This window comes from Aythya ferina (assembly GCF_964211825.1).
Source record: "Aythya ferina genome assembly, chromosome: 4".
NCBI classification, from domain to species: Eukaryota; Metazoa; Chordata; class Aves; order Anseriformes; family Anatidae; genus Aythya; species Aythya ferina.
In genome coordinates, this window is record NC_140300.1 from 49,553,661 (window position 1) to 49,581,190 (window position 27,530).

Consider the following 27,530-nt stretch of genomic DNA (forward strand, 5'->3'; position numbering starts at 1 on the left):
TCGCGGGGCATTAGCGTGTGGTGCTGCTTGGTGCTGCACGCTGTGTTTTTGCCACGTTTTGCCCCTTTCGGGCCCGTGTCAGCTCCTGTGGAGGAGGCGCTACGTGCGCAGTGCCACCCGGCTGATGGCTGAGCCAGCTGAGGCACGAGCCCAGCGGCTGCTCGCCTACGCCCGGGGGCTGTGGCGCAGCCTCCGCCCCTGCATTGCTCCGCGGGGCGCGGGGCCGGCTCCCAGCCCCGCCCGTGCCCGCAGCCTCCCCTCAGCCTCCCCCGGCGCTGCCTCCCCAGGCGCCATTACACAGGGGGCGTGGCCTTGTCCAAAAGGGGGCGTGGCCTATCCCGCCCCGCCCCTCCCGCCTCTGCGCAGCAGCGGGCCCCGTCTCCTCCCCATCACGTCGTTGACGTCACCCGTCGTCCCCCCCGCCTCATTGGCCGCGCGCCGCGGTCTCACTATCCTCACTCCACGCCTCCAGCCAATCGCTGCCCGCGTTCGGCGGCCGCGTCCCGGCCCTCCTCACGCCTGACTCTCCGCCGCCGCCGCCGGCCAGCCAATGGGCGCCGCGCCGGCGGTTACGCCGCGGCCAATGGGCGGGCGCGCTTGAGGAGCCGGCGGGCGCGGCGCTTGTTATTGCTGCCGGCGGCGCCCAGGTGAGGGGCCGGGGGGCTGCAGGGCCGAGGCACGCGGGTTCGAGTCCCGCTGCGGGTGAGCGGGGCCGCGGGTGGGCGGCGGAGGGGGCCGGGCGCCGGGCATCGCATGAGGGGACCCGGCTGGGGTGGGTGGGTGTCAGGGAGCCCCCTGCCTGCGGCCTGGGGTGACCGGGAATAGCGGCATTTGTGAGCCCGGTCTGGAGCTCTCCTCGCCGCTGTGGTACAGCGCTTGGTTAATCGTGGGTGACGACAACGCCGATCGTCCCTCATCCTTGCTCAAATCCCGAAATCTGAGGGGCAGTCGCCTCCCAAACCTGCCCTCCCCTCCCCGCGCTCACCCCCGGTTGATTAACCCGTAATCAACGGGTAATGCTTTGCCCTGGGGTTCACCGCTCTCTGCGCCTCTCCCCTCCAAATTGGCAGGTTGCTCGCCGAGAGCTGCGGGGGCAGGGCGACTGTGATGGTCTGTGCCTGAGCAATGGCAGCGAACGACAGCGTGAACATCCTCAACTCTGCCTACCTGGCGGTGGAGTACATCGACTCCTTCCTGCCCGACAACCCCCTGCAGCAGCCCTTCAAGAATGCGTGGAACTACATGCTGGACAACTACACCAAGTTCCAGATCGCCACCTGGGGGTCGCTCATAGTTCACGAGGCTTCGTACTTCTTGCTCTGCGTGCCCGGATTTGTCTTTCAGTTTATACCGTACATGCAGAAGTATAAAATCCAACAGGTGAGGCAGGGCCGTGGTTTTCGCGTTGCCTGATTTCTCGTGGAGTGTGTGAAGTAGGGCATAGGCTGCAGTTAGCTTCCAGTTTGTATGAACACGTTTGTCTCTATCACTATGGGCAACCTGGAAGTGAGAGACAAAAAATTGCACTGTTTGTGAGGAGATGAACATAAGGAGATTCGGAGAAGCAAAGTTTTTTTTTTATTTTTATATTTTTTAGGGAGGGTGACCTGTCCATTGTGGTGGTGTAGAGAGAACAGGGTATGTCAGTCTGTGTGGTAACCCAGTCAAATTTTCCCCAAGCAAATTCAACAGGGGAAGGTACAGTGGGATTGTAATATCTGTTGGTAGAGACGAGACTTAGAATTTTAAAGGAGTTGTGTGTTGTGCTTATTTGCTAACAAGTGTGCCTTTTGAAACATGTCAGAGCGCATGTTTGTGACTTGGAAATGTTTTAATGATGGAGAAAGTCTAGAACAGACTGCACGCTCTTAATTGGGTTTTGCTTATTAATGAGAAGCAAAGGCGCATCTGGCATCTAAAGGTGATTGTCTTCCCCAGGTTCTTTTTAATATTAATTGGAGAGGAAATAATATCCGTTCCTGAAATTACTGTGATACTTGGTAAAAGGTCTCCCTGCAAAAACTCTTTTTTCATGTCAGGGTATTTCTTCACAAACTTTTGTCTTCAACTCATCTTTGTATTCTTTAAGCTATGGAAATAAGTTCTGTGGCGTGAAGAAGAAAAGTTAATGTATATTTGTGTTAAATTTTTGAATCTGAAATGTTCTAGCTAATTACAAATATTGAACTAACAAAAATAATTTGAGGTGACTGGCAAAGACAGCTTCTGGTAGTAGACACTTTTTACAAAAAGTTTGCTTAGAAAAATGAGAGCCTTTGAATCTGAATGTAATCCCATGTAATTTGTATTATCTGTGTTATGAAGGACCTGCTACTCACCTGTTAAGGTGAAATGAAACTGCCTCTGAAGTAATTTTTGCAGCAGTTCAGCTATACACATTAAAGGTGCCTAACACAAATGATTGTTTTCTGTTTTAGGATAAACCAGAAACATGGGAAAAACAGTGGAAGTGTTTCAAAACGCTCCTCTTCAATCACTTCTTCATTCAACTTCCTCTAATTTGTGGCACCTATTACTTCACAGAGTATTTTAACATTCCATATGAATGGGAACAAATGCCTAGATGGTAGGTGGATATTTCACTTATATTCATGCTGAGTGGGGAGTACAGTTATATATTTAACAAATACTGTGTGATAAAGTTCATGATGATAACACAACTTTTTTGGCTAACAAACTGTGTTTGCTAATCACTCCACAGGCTTATCTGCTGTACAGCTTAGTAGATTTTTTTTAAGTGGCCCCAAATTGTTCTGGTGTTTGGAGAGGAAAGGAAATTAGGGGGGAGTTTATGGAAGCAAAGAAAGGTTTATAATGGCTTGGTGTAAATGTTCGACTTCTTAATCTAGCCTTTTTTTTTTTTTTTTTTTTTTGATTCTCAGTGATTCCTCCTCAGTGTTTCTTTCCCCCCATGCTGTTTTATTTCATAGCAGCAGTGTAATCTTCCAGGGCGAGGAACCTGTTCCACATTCCTCTTTTTTTGTCCTATACTGTTTCGATACTTAAGAAAAGAAAAAAAAAAGTTATACCCTCCTTCCCCCCTGTAGTAGTTCTTTATAATCATTTTAGAGTTATCAGCTGTCTACACCAGACAGAAAATATGGTTTCTATATCTAGGTATTACCTACACACCATGGAGTTTTGTTACCGACCATGTGTGTAATAGTGAAATGGCAGCTTGCTATGCTGCATGTTAGCTCCAGCATGCCAACAGATGAGCTGATAGGTGAGAGGACTAACGTGTATTTTTATATAAAAAGGTAGCATCAATGCACTGTTAGTCAGTAACATGCATAAATGTTTCTTACCCCTATTAGTGTTTAAACTGTTTCATGTTTCAAGACTGTGCATCTGCTAGTATGTATCAGCTAATACCTCTCTGCTAGTATGTATCAGCTAATACCTCTCTGCTAGTATGTATCAGCTAATACCTCTCTGCTAGTATGTATCAGCTAATACCTCTCTGCTAGTATGTATCAGCTAATACCTCTCTATTTTTTGAAGGTACGTTCTGCTTGCCCAGTGTTTCGGATGTGCAGTGATTGAGGACGCCTGGCACTACTTCCTGCACAGATTGTTGCATCACAAGAGAATATACAAGTACATCCATAAGGTTCATCATGAGTTTGTAGTACGTATTCCTTGATTTTTTTAATTGTTTTTAGTATATGCAGATTTATACAGTTTGTTTAAAGGGTTTATGTTGCAGACTTAAGGGTTTTACATCCTTCTGACAGGGAGATTGATGTCTTTTCCTGAGCTCTTTGTCAAAACAGTCATCCATTTTGTTTCTGAAATCACCTCCTGTGATATTATTTCATTTATGAGAACAATAGGGTGCACTCAGTTCTTACTGAAGTTGAATCCTATCTGTTGAGCTGGGGGAAAGCAAGCTTTTAAAAACCTATTATAAGCCTGTTTGTTAGGGGAGGAGGAGATGGTAGGTTTCTGGCTTTGTTTGTCAGTTCTCCACCCCTTGGGCATCATCCAGGGCGCAGCAACCCTCAGAATGCTGTCCACACACGCTGCTCCTGCACTGCCTGGGTGCCCGCATCACCTGGGCAGCGCACTTGATCTGGGGGAGGATCGTTGCTCTGGAAGCAGTATGGTTAGTCGTGTGATGATGCATTGAGAACACAGTGCTCCCAGCACAGAGGTATTTGGGTGGTTCTGCATTTACCGGCATTGAAGCTGACAGTGAGCACAAGGTAATGAGCCGTGCTTGACTGGAGGTGGCACTGTGCTGAGCTTACACGGTGTAGTTAATACCTCACTGTTTTGGTGGCACTGTTTCTGGACCACTGGGCTCAGTGCTGCTGTTTGCCCAGAGCTGTGTTTCAGCATATCAGCTATACCGTGCCTGAGGTAAATTGCAGGCTGCTGTGTCTGGGACGCTTTGTATGGGTTGCTCATAATAAAGAAGCTCGGTATGGATTTGTGCAAGCAGACACATCCGTGTATGTATGTCTGCAGCAGCAGCTACTGTTCTCTCTCTCTTGGCAGCCCCTCAGGTTTCTAGCAGGAGCAGTTTCTGGCTGGTGTTCTTGTGTGTCCAGCAGTTCCCACAGAAGTGATCTGTAGGCTAATGGCTGTTTCACTAAAAAACTTTCCCTGATAAATAAAAGCTGATTACTTCTAAACCATCCTTAAGCCACATTGTGGACTTTATTATTTTTTTCTTCCAATAACCTAATGTTGAAGGTGTAAGTTTGACTTTTTTTTTGTTTTTTAATTATTATATTTCTATATCTGTTCCGCTGCTGAAAACTCTCTGTGGAATTTCTTTCCTGGTAAACCAAATATAGGAATGACTGGTGTGTATATATAAGAAAAGTTTTTTAGATTTCATAACATTTTCTATGATAGGAATTTATTTAAAAGAGATTTTTTATATATATATATATAATATAATTTTTATATTTTAAATACCTTTCCAAGCGAATCCTGATGCTGAGAGTATTTTGGCTTCCTTCTGCTTTGTTCTGCTTCCAAGACTGGATGCATAGCATAGCTGATGGGAGCTTGCCAAACACTTCAATATTCCTGAAATAACTCTTTCTTCGGCCTGGGGTCATGATAAGCCTAAACAAAAGCTTTTGACTGTAATAGTGAAGTGGTTGGAATTGCTACCATTGGAATCACAGTCATTACATTGGAATACTGCTCTCCTGGTTTGCCAACAAGGAGCTGAACACTTGGGTTAAGGCCCATGCTCAATCAGACCATTTCCTTTTCCCACAGTATAATTCTGCTGTTCCTTCTGGAGTCCTGTGGGATGGGTAATGGGGAGGGGAGAGTACCACAGAGTGGTGATCCTGATTTGGGGGTGTAGAAAATGGAAGATGATGACAGTTTTCCTGTCTGTTATTGTTTTGTAGTCTCCTTTTGGAATGCAAGCAGAATATGCACATCCTCTGGAAACGCTTATCCTCGGAACTGGCTTCTTCATTGGAATTGTTGTTTTCTGCAACCATGTGATTCTTCTCTGGGCATGGGTAATATGCCGCTTGATGGAAACCATTGATGTACACAGGTGAAATCCTCATTGCTTTTTTAATAGTTTTACTTTTCCCCATGTCTCTTTTAAGCTTTACTGTTTGTTTTGTACTGAAATGCTTTTATGCATTGTACACAAAATAACAGTCTGAACAGTTATACGGTCTTCTATTTTTGAGGTAGTATTGTCTGCAAATCTCGTTGATTAAAAGAGTACTATAGACCATTAGTTAGATCATCCTGAGGAGGGTTTCAGGAGCTAGGTGTCTCAGGCTGTCTAGTTCTAGATGTTTGGTGTATGGTTGATCTTAGGCATATTAGAATGTCAGAAATCAATTACAGAACATGATGCTCCAGCCAAGAGATTTTTAGTGCTTTGTCTCTGGATGAGAGAAACTTTAGGCTATACAACTGACCATCTTACAAGTAAAAAAAAAAAAACAAAAACAAAAACAAACAAACAAACAAACAAAAACAACAAAACAAAGGAAAACAAAAAAACTCCTTTTATTTATTTCTTTATGGTAGATGTGAAGGGTAAGACTGCTTATTTCTGTAGTAAAACTGACTTATTTCAAATTTGGCTCCAAAATGGTAATGCAAACACAAGAAGGCTTAGTTGGGTTAATCCGCAAATGAATGACCTTTTCTTTTTTGTGTCCCAGAGGAAAGAGTTCACTTTTGAAATGTTAGCATCACACTTGACCTTGTAAATACATTATGAAGCTTATAGCGTCGTATTGTAAGCTGTGTCAAGTGTTTTTGTGGAACATGAGCTAATAACTGGCTCACTGTACAAATCATTGCCATTTTAGGATTTTCTCACTCATAGAGTGAGAAGTGTATGTTGTGACATACTGAAGTAATTTGTGCAAAGTATGAGTCTTTGACAATTAGGTTCGTTGTCCGTATGAGGTGTTTATAACAGATTGCCTCGTGCTCTCCCCACTAGGTGGTAGTAAGATGCTTTCCATTACTCCTAAGCAAGACCTGAAATCCCTGTAAATTAAACTCTTCTGGTTTTAATAATCTTTTAATTCTGTATTTTGAGTTTTTAAACACTTGAACAACTTGCAGTAAGCAGAAAATGATTAAGAGCAGGAATACTACAACTGTACATGATTTGAGCTGCTGTTGAGCAGATGAGCTGATTGGTGTTTATAGCTTGCTGTCGCTAAGATTTTGATTCTTGTTCTGCCTTCCTAACATCACTCTTGAGCCAGTTAAATTCACTAAGCCAGCAGGAATTCAGTCACTCTGATCTCCTAGGTGTCTTGGTTAAATTTTTTGTGTTGCTTAGAAAGATGAGCTAAAAAGGTCACTGAGTGCCAAAGCTGTTGTGGGATAGTTAACAGAAGCATTTGCCTAAGAGAAGAGGGGATTTTGTTTTCCTGTTGAGCTAGTGTTCACGTGATTGCTTTAGGACTTTATAAAATGAAAGTTCTTTGATATTAGAGAAAGGACAAGCTGGTGTCTATATTATGTAGTTTAGATCTGGAAAAAATCCTTACTATAATTGCTTTTTTTTTTTTTTTTTTTTTTTTCCTTCTCCCCTCCATAGTGGCTATGATGTTCCACTGAACCCTCTTCATTTGGTGCCTTTCTATGCTGGGGCCCGTTTTCATGATTTCCATCACATGAACTTTATTGGCAATTATGCTTCAACCTTCACGTGGTGGGACAGACTCTTTGGCACAGACTCTCAATACATTGCCTATAAAGAAAAAGAGAAGAAGCAGCAGCTCATGAGGAAGAAGGCCAACTAAAAATCCAGTGTAAAAATCCTGATGCTAATACTGGTAGTCAACTTTTGCTTTTCTTTAAAGCAAAATAGCGATCGGGTATTAAGCAGAAATCATGTTCCTTGGCTACTAAGTGGTAGGGAAAAAAAGCTAATTAAACTGCAGTATCTTCCTAATGGGAATGCTTTCTATTTTATATGTAAGTACTGCATATATTTTAACTATAGATTTAAAGAAGATGCAAAAAAAACTGAAATGACTCATGTCTGTCCATTTTTTTCTGCAAAAATTATTCAGTTTTATCTTTAACGTTGGCCACTTTGGTTCCAGGTAGAACTGTACGTGTACTCTAAAATTGAACTTAATTTTTTAAAATATAGATACTTAAATTTGTAATATCAAATAGAACATTTACTGGTATCAGCACTATATTATTTAAATATTGGGTCCAATTTGCTTTAAACCAAAACATCTGTTAATAAGAAGCTTGGACAGGCCGTTTGCACACTGGATAATGCGAACTGTATATACGAGAATACCTATAAAAACGTGAGTTAGCGGACATTTCTGATGTAGACTTACTGTTTTTTTCAGATTACAAATAAAGAGAATAGAAGTTTTTATTTGAACAAACTGTTTTTGCTGCTCTCGGAAGTTGCTCTGTCAGTGTACTTAGCATTTACATTACATTCTTTTCTGTGTTGTAATTTGCTGAACTGACTTGTTGCTATATTTGCACTTGTGACTGATGAAATAAATGTGGTTTGGTTTGATACGTGTATTATACTTTTCATGTTAATACAAAACTGTGGCAAAGAACATGTAGGATATAGTGTTTTACTTTGTTGATCTCTCTAATAAGGAAGCATTATTTCTATCGTAGTCTACAGGTAGTTTACAGGTGGAACTTGCACAGAGACAGCAATAAGAAATGGAAACAGAACATCTTGTAAGTTCTGCTGGTTTGTGTTTTGAGGGACTTGAATACTTGGACCTATTCAGTGTAGCCACAACTTCTGGGACAAGTGCATTTTCAACTTAAGCTATAGCTTTCACAAACCAGTATCTTAACATCTACTACTCAAGTTGTAATAGAAACAGTATTCTAATATTGTTGAATCTAATCTCTAAACATGTCTGTTGCACAGGAAACAACCATGGAAGCATTTAAGAAGAGTTTAAAGCCTTATAAACATCTTGCACTTTGTATTTTAATGTCAGATGCTTTTCAGACTTCAAATGTCATTTAATTTACTCTATAATTTCTTCAGAGATGCTTGCAGGCTTTTTTCCATGCTCGAGACCACCTGAATCTTGATGCTGCTTCACATACAGTCCTCTGTAATCCTGTGAAGTTTGTTAAAACTATAGAAATGCAGATCAGATCAGGCTTCTAACAAAAAAATAGAAAAGTTAATGACATTCAAACAGTGATTGAAATAATACTTGAGGTGTAGGAGTAGTTCAGATTATTCTTCTGGGTGTTGTTCTGTGGAACGTTTTACTAAAAAACATGCAACCTTTTACTTCTGTCTTTGTCCCTGCTGAGATACGGTGTTCTCCCTTTCTCCCCTTTCTTCTGAAAGGAAGCAAAAATACTTGGCCATGGCAGGTGAGTGAAAGTTGAAAACCCAGTATTGTTCAGTTTTTAGCACAGACCTAAGACTTCCTGAATCCATATGCACTACCAGCCTGAACTCTCCTTGGTGGAAGCAACCTCTTTAATCTGGTTTCAAAGACTGCCTTTATCCCCTTTGTCGACTCCCACTCTCATCCTGCAGCTGCAGCTATGCTTAGCCTTACTGTATTGAACTCTTACCCTAAAAATACAAGGAGCTCTCAGTGCTTCAGATTTTCCTTGTGTACGTGAATCTATTCATTGATTCTTAGCCCATTGGTCTGTGCCTGTACGTACGCTGTCACACCATGTATGACTATTAGCCAGTTGCTTAAATACTCTGGTAAAGTTGCTTGTAAAAGCTTGTCTCATCAGCTGTTGGACAGATCAATCACAGCAGTAAAAATTTTGTGATAACTGAAGTTGTAAATTACATTCCTCAAAAAGTTCCAAGTGTAATGAAAGCATCAGTAACAGTACTTACACAGTCTCTTTAGGTTTGGCCAGTGTATGTCTTGGTTTTGTTTGTTTTGTTTTTTTTTTTTGTGAGTGGGATTCCTATTTTTCTCTGATACCCATTGATAGGTTATGTTTTGGATTATTTTAAGCATATGATTACTTGGGTTCTCTTTAACGAATTCCTAGAGAACTATGCAACTTGTGTTTAAAAAAAAAAAAAAACAACTTGGAAAAAATGTGCTTACTGGACCTCTCTCAACACAGGAATTTGCACTCAAAAACCACGGGTGTGTTTTGCTGCAGGACTCAAATAGGCTTGCATTCTCCCTTTAGCACCACACCTTTTCATATGCAGAACCTTTCTTGTATTTAGTACTGAACATGATGCTCACCAGTAAATGAACTTATTTATCTTCTGTGCATTATCAAGAATGGTGTTAGGTAATTAAATATTTGAGGGTGTAGGCCTTTATTTAATAAGAATTTGCTGATTTTTTTTTTTTCCCCCTGCATATGTAGTGTGGGAGACTAGTATGTGCAGTTCTGAAAACTAACAGTTTGTGCAGTAGGAAAAAAAAAATAATGAAGCAACATACAGGGAACAGTTTTTGGCTCTTCACAAGGCTTGACAAAGCCTTACACAATCTGTTGTCTCCTTTATCCTCTTTAGCAAGGAGACAGATTTAACTCTTAAAAGTGATAGCAAAGGAGAATAAGCAGGGTAGCAACATTTTTCAAAACCTGATCTTTTCCTGGAAGTCCAGCTTGGTTTAAGTAAGGCTTATCCGTGAGAAGTAACAGCTCATACCGTCCTCCGAGCTGTGATAAATAATTGAATTCTGTGAGAGTGATGAGAAGTAAATGCTTGGTTTTTGGATACTTGGAGAGAAGGATCTGTTAAGATTAGGACTGCACAACAATGAAGTAACTCTGTTTGCTGCTGATGGGAGTAAGGTAGCTTGCATTATGCTACAGCACAGCTTGCCATAAGGTACGATATTTGTAAATGTTAGACTTTATTTTCCTCACCTGGTTTATAATTAATGACCACTGACTTTTAAATCAAGATGATTTAAAAGAAAATAGTGATATATTTATAGATTTTCAACACTAATTTATATTGAAAAATGGTATCAGTGAAATCTCCAGGTTGGCTACAGCTATTTATTGCTAACTATAGTTATTAGTTGTTATTATAGTTATTAGTTACTATTATAGTTATTAGATATTAGATTATAGTTATTAGATATAATATAGTTATTAGTTACTATTATAACTGTCTCCAAATATGTGTCCCATTTGTGCTGCCTCTTTCCCTGTCAGTTTTAGCCTACTGGTAAACCTTAGCCACTGAAGCCTGTAACTGGCAGGCCCAGGAAAGAGACAACTTCTTGCCATTGGCTCTTGATTTTCTGTCCTCGAGGGTGATGAACACAATTATCAAATTGCTTTTCAATTGTATTCTCATTAACTAACCAAGTTACATCATGTCCTCAGCAAGACATTTCCTTTATTGCTCACCTCTCTTCTGTGGCTTTGTCTCTGAGTTTTCCACACCTTGTTTCCAATTTGACTCTCAGTTCTGGTGGTGGTTCAATTCTCACTAATACCACCGTGATGGTATAATTGCATCCTTCCTCTCAACCACTGGGCTTCTGTCGAAACATTCAGAGATAAAATTAGCTATTCCACAGCGCTGTGCTGGAAAATGCAGGTGAGTTACCCATCTGTTGTGATCTCTGTGTGCTCCTACCAATACCATTTGCCAGGGTGCTCTAACTGTGTTCTGTATCTCTTGTTCTGAAGTGTAATTTGCTAATTGCTGTGCTGAAATATTGCTCATTTAAATAGGCTTGACTTACCAGGTAATTTAAATCACTTTCCAGCACTGCTGTATCCTTAGTCACTGTTCTGCTGACCTTGGCCATCTGTAAATTTCACCATTTCTGATTCATATTTATGTAACCACTGAATAAATTAGACCCCAGACTTGAAATTCTGGTCCCTGTGGAAGAACACTCCATTAGATAATGACTCACCACTTTTTTTTTTTTTTTTTTTTTTTTTAATCAAAGCTGTCAGCCAGTTCTGAGTACCCTTGAAACGATGCTGCATGGTAGGTTCTCTGTATGAGTGTTTGGCAGCACAGCTCTGATCTATCAGAGACAGCTCAGGACTTCAGTGGTCAAAACCTAGCATTATCCCAGAAGCAGGCTGTTGCTGTGATTCGAAATGGGGCAGTAATTGGACAGTGGTGTAGGTATCCCTACGTATGTGTCAGATCCGTTTTGTATGAAATTCAAGTCGTGGCTTATAAAAAGGCTCAGCCCAGAATTGTTACACGTATAGCGCGTTCAACTCCATGCCCCAGCAAGCATGGTAAGCTCTTAAATAACTGATAGGGCTGAGTTTCAGTAGAATGGGTGAGTCACCTAACAGGTGGAGACAGTTAATGAGTCAGTCATCAGTCTTGGAATACATAACTTGGAGGTGATTTTATTCCTTCTCTGTAGCTCCTACATTTGGATTTTTAAAAATTCTTTTTATGTGTGTTTACATCTGTGTTGACCTGCCTTGTATTAAGCCTGTTCTTAAAGTACTGCAGAAGCCATGACGTCCCATTTCTCAGCCCTGTTTTGCAGATAGAAGAGCTGAGTTGTAGAAGACATTTGGAGGTTGGTAATAAAAGCTGCTGCCTTGAAGGCATACCTTCAAGTGACCAGCGCTGTCAGCTATATGTATGTACAGCCAGCTGCCAAACAGGTTTTATAAAAGCTTCTACATCTTCAGTTATCCCTACCTATTTGCCTGGTAATCAAGACTGAAACCTTTTTTAAATTGATTGGAACTGTTCTATTCCTATCATTATTGTCTTGATCCATTGAAACTCTTGGCAGCTTTTCGTTATTTGTCTTGATCTTTTAGGACATACATGTCCTATAGCTGTTCTTTCTGAATAGCTGTTCAGTGTTAATACTCTAATGAGTCTTTCTTTTTCCAAGAATCCAGAATGTGATATAACTGAGTATTAGGCAACTCATCTAAGAAAGAACTCATCAAAGACCAGCTAGTGATTCGGTCTCACTCCAAACATGCTTCTCCCTTACATGTTATGTGCATCCTACTCACTTTGTTGTATGCTAGAAAAGAGTCTTCCTCACGCACCTTCTTACTTCTGTCCAAATATAAACCAGATACTGAGTATTTCCACAAAATCATTATTAACAGCATTGTTATTAAGAATGTAAGCATCTGATCTCCATCTTAGGGTGTTTTTAGGATTTCTGCTATTCCTAGTGTATTTTAAAATCTGTACACAGCTTTCGGGTTCTATTTTGGGTTTAGAAAATAAAATCATTGCCTCAGACTTCGCACGTTGCCACAGAAATAAAGCACAGTTGCTGAAGTCTTGTAAGTAGAACTCTGTGAGCATGAGGAGATTTTTAACACCATTTATTTATATACTTGCTGGTGAGTCATGATTTGCTGAAGAGAACTTATTCAGGCAAGTCAAAAATACCTGAAAATCTGAATCACATTCACCAATTTGTTTTAGCCAAAAGAAAGGATGGATATGTCTATATACAGATATATGTATATATAGCAATGAAGTTTTTTCACCATTACCAAATTATTTAGGCTGCATCTGTTAATGAAATATAATCTACTATTCAGTGTCATATACAGACATAAAGGAGAAGTAAAACTGATTTGAAATCTGCTGATTTTCTGGACAGGGAGCCCTTGAGATCTGTTCCCTGCTCTAAAGAGTATTAGTAACTTACCAAGGCCAGCCCCACGAGCCTGGTTATGAGTACAGCCTGGGAATGCCTTTGTGGTTAGAGTATTCCTCTAAGACTAAAGCAAGCGCAAAACCTTTTTCCACGCTACAAATAAATTTGGCTATTGGCTGTGAAGATGCTTATTGTCTCTGAACTGGAAAATATGTGTGTGTGGGGGGGACACGTTGGATAGAGTGGAAGACATCAATTTATTCCTCCTACTCAATTCTGCATGTGAACTCAAAATGACATTTCATAAAATATGATGCCCTGTTCTACAAAAGAAGTATATGTGCATGTGTTTTTATAAGTACTCATTCTCTGATTTGTTTGTTTGTTTTTTGAAGGGGAAATGTTACCAAACGTGGAAATTAATGTAAACCCATTCAGGTCTAGTCATGATACTAATTTGATGTAGTAGAATTCACTGCTTGAATAGATTAGAAGAAAAAGCTGATTTCTGAGCCCACTCCTGTCTTTTACTGACATTGCATTTTGGGGGAACAAATCCAAAGGGAAGCCAGTGAGAGTTGCTACGCTGCACTAAGTTCTGTTTGACTGATCAGAAAGTTCTCCAGGAAATGACACTGTAAGTCTAAAAGCACAGCATCAGCAGATTTGTTTATGTATAAGGCATAAAGGAAAGTGGCAGAGAAAAGAATATTTAGCCTGCAGTGTACGTAGCCCACAAAACAGATAAAGAATATAAATCTTTTGAAGGCTCTGTCAGCTACCTGTATTTGCAATTCATCTTGAAGCTCTGAGGGTGTTGCACATTTGCATGTAATTTTAAAGTGGCCTGAAGTCAAAAACAAATTTGTAAGGCAACTTGTGCTGCTTGGGAGGAGAAAGTCAGAGGGATGGCTTTCAGTGATTCTAGATCTAGACAGATTGTGGAGTGAGGAAACAACATACTGGGTTGTCTCTACATCCAAATCCCGCAAAACGCTTAAAGCGAGCTTGAATTTGTGTTGTCACAAACCCAGCGCTAACACGATATGGTATGATGGGCATCTCGCACAGTTTTCCAGCAGTAAGAAAGGAGAGCTGAAGGCTCCAAGGACTGCTCAGAAGGTGTTTTTGTGCACAGTTGTGCTCCTGGAATTAAACAGGGCAGGGAAGTTGAACATGGTGGCTTTGAAAGATGGTAAGGACTGGGTGAGGTGATTTTTGGTTCTCGCTAGGAAGATACACATCGAAAAACCCAGGGCTGACAGTCAGGGCAATGAAACATACTGAGTGCATATGAATATACACATTTAGATATACAAGTATTTATATATTGTAATTGCATTTTTAGGTGTGAGTTTCAGATGCAGGATGAGTTTCCAAGCTGGTATCGCCAAGTGGCCACGCAGATGTTCTCCTAGAAATATTATTTCCATTATCATCTTGGTTGGAACTAGACAACCCGTAATTCAGGATAATATCCATAGAGTCAAAAAGGATTATTACCAAAACTGCCTGCGAATGGATTCAGTGGAAAAGGATGTTACACAGCCTCACCCTTTTAAGTTAGAAGGTGGGGATAAAAGAGGTGTCAAACTGGGGATGAGGTTCTCTTTTTAGAGATGGGCTTGATGTGTGATTTTCAACTCTTCAGTATTTTGAACCTCTGAAAATTTTCAAGTAAGGCTTTGTGTCCTTTAAAAACAAATCTGCTATGGAAATTGCTCTTTAGCATTTTTCTTTTATGGGTTGTTGTTTTGGGGCAGTTTTGATGTAGTCTAAACGCCTACACTTGTATAAGCAGGTTAAAAAAATGGATGGTTTCTGCTGTCCTGCAGCATTGGAGCTCTGTGGCATGTGGTGATGGTGGCTCTTTATAAGTACCTGAAAGGAAAGTGTGGGGAACTGGGGGTTGGCCTGTTCTCACAGGTAACTAGTGATAGGACCAGAGGGAATGGCCTCAAGTTGCACCAGGAGAGGTTCGGCTTGGAAATGAAGAGATATTTCTTCTCAGAAAGAGCAGCCAGGCACTGGGATGGGTTGCCCAGGGAGGTGGTGGAGTCACTGTCCCTGGGGGTGTTCAAGGAAAGGGTGGACGTGGTGGTTGGGGACATGGTTTAGTGGGTGACAGTGGTGGTAGGGTGATGGTTGGACCAGATGATCCTGGAGGGCTTTTCCAACCTTAATGGCTCTGTGGTCCTGTGATTCTATTGCGAGCGGCTCCCCCAGAGCCCCATGGAGCAATCCAGGCTGTCTTCTCCGTGTGAGCAGCCTCCAGCACCAGGTCGTGCCTTACCCGTGGCTTTCTGCGGTGCACCAAAGTCACCTCCATGATCTCAGTAACCCCCCTGAGCCTTCACTGCCCCCAGACGTGCCCCGTGGTGCAGAAACACAGCCCCCCTTCACCCCCGGGCAGCAGCAGCAGGTGCTGGCGGGGCTGGGCTGGGCTGGGCTGGGCTGGGCGGCCCGCCCCCTCCTGCGGCTGCCGCGGCTCCTCCCGCCGCCCCTCCCTCCGTCTGTCCGTCCGTCCGTCCTTCACTCCCTGCCGGGCCGGCGGGAGCCTGAACGCGTGTGTGTGTGTGCGCGGGGATGGCGGCTCGGCTGCTGCTGGCTCTGTGCGGGCTGCTCGTTGCCTGCCTGGCGGCCGAGCCGACGGGGGCGGGCGGCGCCAGCCGGCGGCGGCGGCTGAGCTCCGAGGAGGGCATCTCCTTCGAGTACCACCGCTACGCCGAGCTGCGGGAGGCGCTGGTGGCCGTGTGGCTGCAGTGCCCGGCCGTCAGCAGGATCTACACGGTGGGGCGCAGCGCCGAGGGCCGGGAGCTGCTGGTCATCGAGCTGTCCGACCGGCCCGGCGAGCATGAGCCCGGTGAGGCGGCGGCGGGCGGGGGCACGGGGACATTTTGTGCCGGGGGGGCGCGGACCTCGGGCGCTGCCACCCCCGGGGGGCAGAGCCGGGACCCTGAGTGGGGCACCTGCGGTTGTCCCCTCGCCCTTCTGGGGGTTTCGGAGCAGGCCCCGAGTGCTGGGTTTGTAGCTGGAGACGGGCTGTCCCCGGAGCGGGTCCCTGCAGCCCCCTGAACTGGACCCAACTTTCTGCATCCTTAGGGGGCTCACGTTTTGACTGACTGCTTAGGGCTGCTGCTGGCACTTCGAGGTCGTTTATTGGAAGACAGAGGAGGGAGGCAGGGTAACAAAGCATCATCTTGCAATAAAAACGTGTAGGAATTGCAGTGGAAGCCAAACAATTTCTCCGTGGTATGTTGCCATCTCGATGCAAAGGGCGATCCCGACGCTAAGGCTTAACCTGTCACCACTATGTAATCTGCACGCTAAAATGATGCACGGCTCCTGTTGTAACTGAGTTACTGGGAGGGGACGGTCCGCTGCAGCTCTTTTTTTTTTATCTGCCACTTCCGTCAAGCCAGCTGAAATGGGGAGAAAAAGAGCCCTGTGTGTGGTCAGAGATGGAGGCTCCTTCTTCTCCTGCTGCTGCTGTTGGGGATATGGGGAAGGGCTTGTTGCTGGGCCCAGGGAGAAGAGAATCTGGCTTTATGTCACTGAGCGATATCAAACTGCAGAAACAAACATTTCCTCCAGACTGCATCCACACAGAAGCTGCGGGGAGCATGAAGGGTGTTCCGTGCTTCCTATACTGTGCTGGGTCCTTCACAAAAGGAGGCCCGTGGATGAAAAAGCCACATGTTTTAATGCCCAAATCACATGTTGGGAAATGTGATGAGCACTGATGATCTGTAGTGGTAGATGCTGAAGATACTGTGTGTGTGTGATTTTTTTTCCCCCCTCCCCAGAGGATTAGCTAGGATTTGAACCAGAGCATGCTCGTTGTTTTGTTTAAACCCTCTGTATCCTTCTGCAAGGTACGGGGCATTGCTCAGAAAAGCAGAGAGCTGCTGCAGCCTCCGTTATCTGCAGTGGCACATGAGAGACTTGGGATCCCTTCAGGAAGGACAGACTCGTGCCTAGCTAGGGCTGTGCTTCTTCGAATTAATCGTAAAGGCATTGAAGCATCTGTGCTGCTCTGTTCCAGAGCCCAAGCACCTCACCATGATGCTCATGGTTGTTTGTATTAGAGGGGCTTTCTTCTTAATAACGTGCCCTTTCTTCTGCTGTGCAGTGAAAGGTAGCACTGTTTGTTTTCCTGTGTGTGTTTTTTTTAAGCTGTGCATTAAAAGAAGTGGAGCCTTGTACGAGCCTTGGCAGGAGCTGTGAGGCTGATTTTGCAGCGCTTACCTGAGCAGGGGGGATCCTTGCTCACTGTGAGGAGCCATGCTGGATTCCCAGGGCAGAATAGGAATATTTTGGGTGATTAAAGCTTCCAGGATCAGGACCCATCTAATTTATTATCATCTATTATTAAAAAATGTTTAGCAGATTCATAGACACAGGCATACGTATAGATTTTTTTTTTTTTCATGACAGGTCAAGGAGTTGTTATTCCTGAGCATAACCTGTTTTTACAAGACAGGATATGTGTCACGGGGTTTATTTTTAAATATATATCTAAGTGGGATATGATTTACTTACTGGTTTATGATCTGTAGAGAGCTCGTGCATCTGGAAGCCTGGTGAGTATGCAGAGATGATACCAGAACTATCCAGTGAGCCACCATGAAAACACACAAAAAAATGTTTCTGCTCACTTAGTGAGCAAGTTGATGACAAAATAAATCCGCAAAGTGTCAGCAGAGCATCTGTAAAGATGCTTTATACTGAGTAAAGAGGCTTTGCACTGAATAAATCAAATCTGGCACATACACGCATGCATTACATAAGCACATGTATGTTATGCCCGTACAGCATTGTGTGAGTTCATTCAGTCACACGTGGACATAAGAGTCAACTTCTGTTTTAGAATATCAGCTATTTTTCAAAATAAATTAGTAATACTTGTGCAATATTGAAAACAAATTCAGGAAAGAAATTGAAAGAAAAAACTTAGAAACATACTTTAGATTTCCAGAGCAACTGGAAGAAATCTTTAATAAGCAATCAGAGTGAATCATTAAGGCCTCATCTTTTGGTGGAGTAAATATACACTGGGAGGACTTTTTATTTTTTTTTTGTGAAGCCCTGATACTACATTAGAAACTGGAGCAACTCCATATGAGCAAGTCTGATTTCTTCCATAAGCATTTAAATGTATCTTGGCAAATCTTTGAAATACAGATCAGTTACTTGGAGGGTAAGAGTTGCTGAACTATTCCCATTTTTTGACATGCTAAATGTCAAAAGCATGAGAGTGCTGAAAGTTTCTGATCCCTACATTAAACGCTAGGAGAATGTGTCGCCTTCTCTGCAGATGTGGGTATTTCACTACTCACGTTTCCATTTTGGTTCATGCTACAGTTTGTTCTAGTATTTTGTGATATTTTTTTTTTTTGGCAGTATTTTCTTTAGGCTAATGGAAAAGAAAGTATTGAATAAGGAGAAGTAAAACCTGGAAATTAAGATGTCTGAACTTTACCAAACAGTTCTACACTGGGGAAGCTGTGCCTTAACAGAAAGTTAAGGCAAAGCAAGATGTGAATGAGCTTGTATCAGTGGTTAGGTGTAAAAGGTGTTGTATGACCTGAGACTCAAAGTGAACAAAACATTTTAGAGTGGTTTTGATTAAGTGAGAAAATACCATTTGGTCCCCGTGCTTGCTAAAAATTGGCAAAGTTGACAGAAGACAGCAGAGGGCAAGGTGAGATAAAGCAAGGAGAAAGAGATGATGGGAAACTGATGATGCACCAAAGGAAAACAGAGAACAGTTGACAGTAAAGCACAGGTTATTTCCGGGACAAAGTAAATAATGTTTTGCCTTAATTGCTGTGCAGGTGCGACTACTTGCAAATATAGCAAATAGACTCTGGCTTCAGATATCTGATGTTCTGTTGAAAAAACACCAAGTAGATGCTGATCTCTCAAGGCCTTTTTGTGCCCAAAATGAGCTTATTTATAGTCATAAGTTTGTATTCTTTAATAGCAGTGAAATATATTTAGAATCGATTAATGCTCAAAGCAGTTCCTCCACCATTAATGTTCAGCCACTTGTTTAGGCGTGCTGCCACTTCTGACTCATTTGTACCATTGATTTTGGTGGCACAGGATCAGTCCTCTCCATTACCGCTTCCCTTCTACCTGCTGAAAATGAGACATCTGAGATTCTTAATTTTTTGTTCTTTACCTGAAAAAGTTGCAACTAAAAAATTATCTCAAATTCTACTTCGTTTAAAAATCAAGCAAACATTTATATATACATATTTTCAGTGTTGTAGTTTTATGAAATTCTGCAAGTAAAGATTATTAAGTGACTGGTTGCGTGTGGTATAGATGCATACCCCAAAAATTTCTTTTGCACCAAGTGGAGAGAAGAGAGGATGGATGAAAATACAGGCTCTGTGACAACAAAACGATGTGCAAGTTTGTGGCATCTTCATCAGATTACTCATGCTGGAGAAGAGCACACAAGGAATCCTGAGAATGTTGGCACTTCAAACGCAGTGTTTCGGAGTTTCTCAAACCAGCCCATAGTTCAGAGTAGTTTTTCAGTTTTAATGATTCTGCTGTTCATCCTTCACCTCGCAAGTGTCTGTGAAAGTGGGATGAGGTGCGAGCACGCCATGTGTGAGGCGGGTGAAGGACGCCTTTGCCTGACTGTAGGAGCCTGTGGGTGTGATGGCAGCAGGCTGTGAGCAGCCTCGCCAGGCCTAGTACGGCCGCCTCGACCTCCTCAACCTCTGGCACCACCACTCTGTGCAAGACCCCTCTTGGCACAGCGGGGAGGTGGGCTGGATGGGTCACTGGTGGCACAGAGCCAAAATAAGCTTCTTGTCTTTCAAAATGGCTTGGTGCTCCCCTGTTCCTGTGCTGGCCCCATAGAGGAGCCCATTGTTGGGCTCTTACATGCCTCTGCCCCAGCCTTGCCCTGCAAGGTCAGCAAGCACTGGAGCCACTTCCTCCTGAAAAAATGTAATTCAAGTCTGCCTGAGAGAGAAGTGAAAACCATGCCTCTGCTGTGTATAAATGAGTGGGGAAATCCAAGATCTGTCTGATAATACAAAAAACGTACCTAGGTCTTATTTCTGTCATCGAAGCACTCCTGCACTCAGCTGTGGCATCAGCCATCTGGGGTAACACTTGCTGGGACAAGAAGTTGTGGTAAGTAAACCTGACAAATACATGGGACAGGGAGTGTTGTTCACAATGTTTGTATTTCAGTGTTGAACAGAAGCCCATATAATTTTTTAATTTTTTAAAATGATTTTGGCAGTTTAAGATTGCTGCGAGCAAAATGTTGGTCTTTTTTGAAAAACAGAAAATACAAAACCAGCAGCAGCAAAGAGGAACAGCTGTGCAGGAGGCTGCCATGGTTTCAGCACAGCGTGGACAGGATCCTGCTGTGCTCCTGGAGCACTGTGGGGACACCACTCAGTGTCACCTTGGGACCTGACGGGCTGCTTCCCTTCAGCTGGGTGCTTGCTGCGCTGGGGTGGGCAGCGAGATATGGTAGCGGTGGTGATGTTAGGAAGCATGCTGCTTGTCTCTGGGTTACAGTGATGTTGTCAGGTGATGCTGGTCTAATTTTGTCACTTACAATTTAATTGTTAAAATTGTTAAAAAAGTTAATTGCACTTGGCTTTGTAAAGCTTCTTTTCCTTACTCTTGGAATTTACACATAAAAATCTTGTGAGTTATTTGATAGCTCGCATTAATGGGGTTGCGTCCCATGCAAAGTCTACCTCTTGCGTAGGTAGCCTTCGGCATTTTGGATTTTTTCTTTTGTGCATCAGGAAACAGTTTCTTTCTGTCACAGGGGATATGCTACTGACTCACCTTCTGGGAGTGCTGGTGGTCTAGGGCAAAGTGGAGGCTGGCTGCACCTTGCTCAGGCTGCGGGAGGCTGAGAGGCTGGAATTAACTTTCCCATGAAATTACAGAGAATTTCAAACCTACTTGTCAGCACACATTTTTTCAAAAATAAAAATATTTTCTTCCTTAAATAATGTGTTCATGTTATTTCTGGATTCATCACGTCTTCCTATCTTGACTTTAATGCTCATTTAAATATAAAGAGGTACAGAATACCCGGAGAAAAATATTGTTGCTCACAAAACTGATGCAAATAAAGGAGAGGTAGCTACATTTATAGATCACATTCGCAGTTGATTGGTAATGCCGTTCACGTTGCTATTGAAGTGGATGGAAATTTACAGTAAGTGTTTTTGGGCAGCTGTGCTAGACAGTCTCTGCAGTGTTTCCTAGAGATTTAATACCCTTTCTCCAAATTGCTTCACTGGCTGAGGTATTTCATGTCTTCCATTTTTGTAAGATTGTTTAAAAAGGGTGAAGAGAAGACTGTGTGTTACCTGCAGATGCACTATAGATCCCAGCTACTGCATCTAAAAAGTTTCCTTTTTACTTTCTGGAATAACAAAAAGGTGAAATGATCTGTAGTGAAAAAGGCTATAATCACAAGGAGCATAGCATGACTCCACAGAAGGCAGCTATTTTATTTTTCGGGTTTAAAATTAGTCTGGGAGTGCAGAAGCATTCTGAGTTGGTTGGTCTGACTCAGACTGGTTTTGACCATCCTACTCCTTTTGAAAGTGCTGATTATTTTGACTCAATTTCTTTTAGAGAGAACAGTTATCCTTCCCACCCACACCTGCAGAATGCCATAGCAGTTCCCAGTGAAAACAGGAGGTGAGCCTGTTCTCTTGTTACTTGCATTAAATGGATGTTTTATTCTGGTGCAATTAATGTGAACTCCAGAGAACTAGTGAGGAGTATATACAGCACAGTGATTTCCAAAGATTTTGTGTGATGTTTTGTTAAATATGTAAGTTGTAATCATGGGATGTTTCAAAAAGGGACTTTGCTATTATATTGATTCTTAATTTACTGTATTCAGGGTAAACTATAAATTTGTCTGTAATTTAGAGATCAATATCTCAAACCTTTAAATTTCACTTAGGGCAAAAGGTGCAAAACAGGTCTTCCTATTTCATAAAAGTACATTTTTTTTCTGTAACAGAGGATCTGCCACTAGGTTTATGCAACAGGTTAGTATTAAATCTAATTTAGAGCTAGTTCTATGTTCATTTTACCTAAGTTTTGTCTTTCAAAGGGGGTACAAGCCTACATGCTGGACATTCATATTCATAATAAATTCTTTTTTTGCTGGTTAGTAGGTAGACTGTTAGTTGAGCTGCAATGCCCAAACTGACATGCCCTGAACATCTCTCTTCTCCAGTGACTGTGAGAGTTGCTGACATTGGGCAGGCTTTTCATTCAGCAATGTGTGCAAGAGCTTGTTGGAAAGACCTGATGAATACCATCCTCAATGTTTCATCATCTAAAAATTCCTGTTTTACTGTATATGCTTGGTTTGAAAAAAATGCTGTTCATGAACCCTACCTGACCTTTTCTCAGCATTTTCAATTCATATTGTTAAGTCTCCATAGCTATTTCATTCATATTCCTCCATGTCTCATGTCACGTTTATATATATATTTTTAAACAAAAGTCTCGTATGTGTATTACCACAGACTTGTGGTTATTTTTTCCATTCAGTTGGGAGGTAAATTGGAAAGGCTTGTAGCTGAGTCCTCTTAAAATTTAGTGGAATCAAGGAAAAGTGAAAATTGGCATGTGTACTTCAAGACTCCTGGGTAGGTAATTAAAATGATGGGTAGAGTTTTGAGCAGGGGAGTTGCATTTGTTTTGAGGTAAGTTGCAAATCAAAAGATGGGATTCACTGAATTCAGTGGGATGAGGGTGGTTGGCAGCTTGCTTTCTGGTATGCTGAGGCTAAATGAAGACACCAAAGGCCTTTTCAGTTAAAAGGCTGAAAAAGAATCTTACCGGGGTAATGGTAGCAGGAATAGCTGTTCCTTACGTGGAGCCATTCTGTACTGTGAACATGAGCTGCCCGATGTACAACCAAAGAAGGGTGCTGCCCTGGCTGCAGCCTGCTTGCAGCGAGAATAGCCATCGTGTGCCATTTTAAATGCTTACACTTCCATGTGAATCTTCCTTAAAGCCAAGGGTGTTGTTTGGTCAGATGGGACTTGTGGCTGTGTGGCCAAGATTTAACAAACTGTTTTCTTGGCAAAGTCATCCTTGCTGACATGCCAATTTAATGATCCAGGAGGTTTTTATGGCATCTGGAAAGTGTGACCCTGACCTTTGCCATATTGGCTCTCCAAACAAAAGAGAAATCGTGCAGTGCTTTGCTATGAGAAGATCTGCTTAGATACAGAGAAAGCAAAAAAGGCGAAGTATGTCAAAGATAATTTTTTGCATAGTTGTCATCACACTACTAGATAAATAACAAATATGTTTTGTTACTGCATATTTTTCCCCTGAGATTTCTAGCAGCAAGACATATCATTTGAATGTCCTCCCACTTCTGCATCCCAAAAGACAGCAAAGGGGAGCTTTATCATTGCCCTTCATTAGCACACTGCTGTCCTTCAGCATTATGAGCTGTATATTCCTTGCACATCTATCATTCAAAATTAACTTCTTTTCTTGTGGTAAATGAAGGTTTTGGGATTTTGGCTAGTTCTGCATTTTGCACAAAGGAATAGGTTTTGCTTAAATTTTTGCAAAAAAATTGGGATGGGATGAGTCTAAGACCTAACTATATAATTCTTACCCACGTAAAAATGTTACTTCACAGGGAGCTGTTTGGTAAGCTTACTGTGTCAGATCTTCATCTGATATGAGCTGAATGGTGCTTTAATTTCTCCTCTCACCCAGCTGATGAACATCTATAAGTCAAACTGAAGTCAGTGGGAGTTGTATCTCTGAATCTTCATGATAAGCAGGAGGCTTGTAAATCCTAAAGCTCAAGCCTGCTTGCGTGCGTACCCTTAAAAAAGAAAACTAAATGCGGCTGCCATTCCGAAATAGCCTGCAGTTAAGCAATGAGCAGTCTAAATTTATGCTTTTCAGAATAAAATTTCTTTTCTTTTTTTGTGACGTCAGTACGTAGCAGAGTGGAGAGAAAAGGGAAGCTGTGGAGTCGGGAGCTGGGCTACCCTGTGTATAATCTTTTCACGACATTGGAGGAAGTTGCTTTGCAGAGAAGAAGTGGTCTTGTGATAAAGGGTGCCTGACTTATTTTCCAGCTTTACCACATTTCTCTTGTGTTTTTGGATAAGAACATCTTCTCCTTGTGCCTCAGCTTCTCACCTACGTGACAGGGAACATCATACTCCCTTGCTTTAGTTAGCATGTGCCGATGCCACGTGCCCAGTACACGTACCTGATAGATGGTGTGTGGCTCAGTGTTTGATCTACTTCCAAGACGCAGTTCCTACCTGCTTCCTCTCTCCTTTTCCCAGTAGCAAGCAGCCCCAGTATTAGTGCTGGCTCAGCTATGCTAACAGGCATACAGCGAGGAGGAGTTGAAACCTTCTTCCCGTTTACCTGCTGTGGATGTACATTTTTGTTATTGTTTGTGAGCTGCCCTGATAGGGAGGTACCGATTCTCCCTTTTCTTCCAGGGCTGGCAGGGAGAGTCGCAATAGAGACACCTATATTTGCAGTTTCTATGTGTTACAGTTAGGAGGGCAAACCTGTAGTGGTAATAGTATGAATCTTTAGTGTAAATCAAATAGTGCAAATTTCTAGTGGAGAAACCTATAAATAAACAGAAATAGGGTCCTGCTAACAGCAGTCAATGCAGAAAGAAAAGTCTCTGACAACATAACCCCAGAACAGAGAAGTTTAAGAGCCAACAATCTCATCTGACTTGAAAATTGAAGAATTGTCTGAAATAGATGTAGCCATGGTGACAGAGAGGATTAACAGCCTGAGACTGATTTCATTGGTCTGCTGCTAGCACAAGTTGCTTGTTTGAGCAGCATTAATATGTTGTCTCATGCTGCTTTATATGCTGAGACCATCTGGCATTAGTGGTATTTAAAGGTGCAGTCGTGTTATGGAAGGAGTTGGCCAACATGGTTTGATTTATGCTTGTAAGACAAGTTATGAGAGTTAAGAGGTCTTTCAAAAACAGCCTTATGCCCTAAAAATATTCTAGAAAGTCACAGCGCACAGAGAAATGAAGTGAGGCTTTGGGAAGCCACGCAGGGAATTCCTGAAGTTTATCTTCAGTCAACACAAATTTAAAGTATGTCCTGTACAAACATGCACTTTTGCATGTTTCTTCAGGTGTGTATGTGTGGGCAGCCACCATTTGCTTTGCAAAATGAAGCCTATACAGTGTGGAGCTGTTTGGGAGCCACAGCTCCAATACCTTGAACAAGCATGGGATCGTATTGCTCATCATGCTGTGTATTAAGGAAAAATATGTCATAAAGGAACAAAACAAAGCTGACCAAACAGATCCCCTCTAAGATACTTTGGAGTCTGCGCTTTCAAGAAATGGTCTATTTCAATTTTCTTTCAGTTTTGCTACATACTATTGAAAATATATTTCTGAGCAAAGTATTTGATAAGAAAAGGAGTTTTGTAGAGACTAAGATTAGATAAACCTTATCTTTGATCTATTTATAGCTGTGAGTCTTCATCTCCTTTCCTTAATGCGACTGTAGAGTGGGTGTTATCTTCCAAAGGAGCTTATGCCACAGTGCAGGCATTGCACAGATGCTTGTGAATTTCACTTCTTTCCTTCCTTCTTTTCCTTTCCCTTTCCCTTTCCCTTTCCCTTTCCCTTTCCCTTTCCCTTTCCCTTTCCCTTTCCCTTTCCCTTTCCCTTTCCCTTTCCCTTTCCCTTTCCCTTTCCCTTTCCCTTTCCCTTTCCCTTTCCCTTTCCCTTTCCCTTTCCCTTTCCCTTTCCCTTTCCCTTTCCCTTTCCCTTTCCCTTTCCCTTTCCCTTTCCCTTTCCCTTTCCCTTACCCTTTCCCTTTCCCTTTCCCTTTCCCTACTTGTTATTGTGATGCTTATTTATTTGCAAGAATTTTCCCCAGGCAGAGATGGATGGTTGAAGAGTGACCAAATACTAACTAGAAAGTGTTCCTGTCTGAGCTTCCGAGTTCCAGCGTGGAGGTCCATGTCTGTGCTAAGCATCATAGCAATGCTTAAATGTGTAAAAATGGAGGGAAAATTAGCCAGGGACTTTGTTCTCCTGTACAGACTTAAAACTAAGTTGAAATCAAAGTTAAATCTTGTTAATAAATGCTCTGAAGGCGTACAACTGGAAGCATTTTTACATTCTCAAATACTGACATTCTGTAGTTACTGATGAAAATGGTGCTAACAGCTACGTAACACCTGTCCGCAGATATTGATGTGATATCCATTGGATCGTGGTGGTAGGTACACTGTGTTGCACAACAAAAAAAAATAAAAACAAAAGACTTGGGATCTATTTCAGAAACCCTTAGGTTTTAAGGCTTTATTCTGGAGCTCTGATGCCAACATAAATTCATTTTATGAGTTCACTTCAAATGCAAGACCCAAGAAACACATAGCTGTGGATGTTCTAGCCCCTTTAAATAGCTTTTCAATTATTATATTTCATGCCTAATGTTTTTACAGCTTAGTCCTATTTTCACTCTGTCAGAAAGAGTATAGGGCACATGACAAATGGTAAGTAACTTACCTCCCAAGCCCCAGTTCCTTGTTTGTAAGTCAGTTCAATCCCTGTTTTTTTTTTTTTATTTCTAAGTCAGTCATTGAGTTATGTCTGAGCCAAAGCTTGGGTGCAGTTTTGGGGAGCTGTTCACCCCAAGACCCATCTCGCTGTGACATGGTCAGGACAGCTACAGGATGGTGTGTTGCTTTGATTCCTGCACAGGCTTCCAGTGCCACCTCATCACGGCTGACAACTTCACGTGCCATCTGTGTATATCCACAGCACAACCAAGGTATGCCATGCATTTTTACAGTGTTGTGACATTAAAATGAGCCTGAGAGGCAGTGACACAGCCCTCACATGATTTCAGGCACTTTAAACTAAATAAACTTACAAATAATTACTTCATAAAGACTCCTGGTGGGGCCATATAGCTTTGTCCAACCATGGAGATGACTGGAAGGCCCCTGATCAGTGAGGGCATAAGGCACCCACACCACTCAATGTGAGGGCTCTGCTGGGTACCATTAGCAATATAGGCATGGCCATCATTGCTCATGTCTAGTTTTAGAATCAGAAGTTATAGTTTCTTGAAAATCATTTGTACTTAAAAACTTAATTTCTGAAGCCATCTATTTTGGCCAGGTGCTACACCATTCTTTCTCAGTATTTGGTTTGTTTCAGTTCTTCAGATACTGAAGTTTAACATATTAATATTTATATTCTGGGAATTAACTCTTTTTTTTCTTTATTTTTCCCCCCATTCCATTCATTTCAAAGAATGGAATGCCATTTCCATTCCTGCTACATTGCCACAACCCTTAAAGTAGCCTAATCAACTGCAATTGATTAAACTACTCACAGATTATTTCAGTATGAGGAAAGATGATACAATTGAGAAACAATAC

General features: G+C 42.2%; 2 protein-coding genes across 3 annotated transcripts in view; both read left to right on the top strand.

Annotated features, from left to right (window-relative positions):
• Window positions 1–506: 506 nt before the first annotated feature.
• MSMO1 (methylsterol monooxygenase 1) lies at window positions 507–8,032 on the top strand. Of its 2 annotated transcripts, none has more exons than XM_084518158.1 (6): window positions 507–647; window positions 1,071–1,380; window positions 2,439–2,587; window positions 3,526–3,652; window positions 5,400–5,554; window positions 7,079–8,032. In XM_084518158.1, exons 2-6 carry the CDS (start codon window positions 1,126–1,128, stop codon window positions 7,281–7,283), a joined length of 891 nt encoding a protein of 296 aa, XP_084374284.1. In that variant the 5' UTR covers window positions 507–647; window positions 1,071–1,125; the 3' UTR covers window positions 7,284–8,032. The 2 variants fall into 2 exon arrangements, with proteins under 2 accessions (XP_084374284.1, XP_084374285.1); XM_084518159.1 differs by having other exon boundaries at window positions 566–702.
• A 7,570-nt stretch (window positions 8,033–15,602) lies between these two features.
• The window catches only part of CPE (carboxypeptidase E), a 55,725-nt gene continuing 43,797 nt past the window's right edge, over window positions 15,603–27,530 (top strand). Inside the window, exon 1 of the mRNA XM_084518160.1 lies at window positions 15,603–15,933. Within this exon, the coding sequence (XP_084374286.1) occupies window positions 15,657–15,933 (277 nt within the window). The 5' untranslated portion in view covers window positions 15,603–15,656. The remainder of the gene's footprint in view (window positions 15,934–27,530) is intronic.

Excerpts from the sequence above, each read along its gene's own strand:
- MSMO1 (XM_084518158.1), top strand. The coding sequence starts at position 1,126 with ATGGCAGCGAACGACAGCGTGAACATCCTCAACTCTGCCTACCTGGCG. Across the intron at positions 2,588-3,525 it reads TGGGAACAAATGCCTAGATG|GTACGTTCTGCTTGCCCAGT; the intron begins GTAGGTGGATAT and ends TATTTTTTGAAG. Across the intron at positions 3,653-5,399 it reads AGGTTCATCATGAGTTTGTA|TCTCCTTTTGGAATGCAAGC; the intron begins GTACGTATTCCT and ends ATTGTTTTGTAG.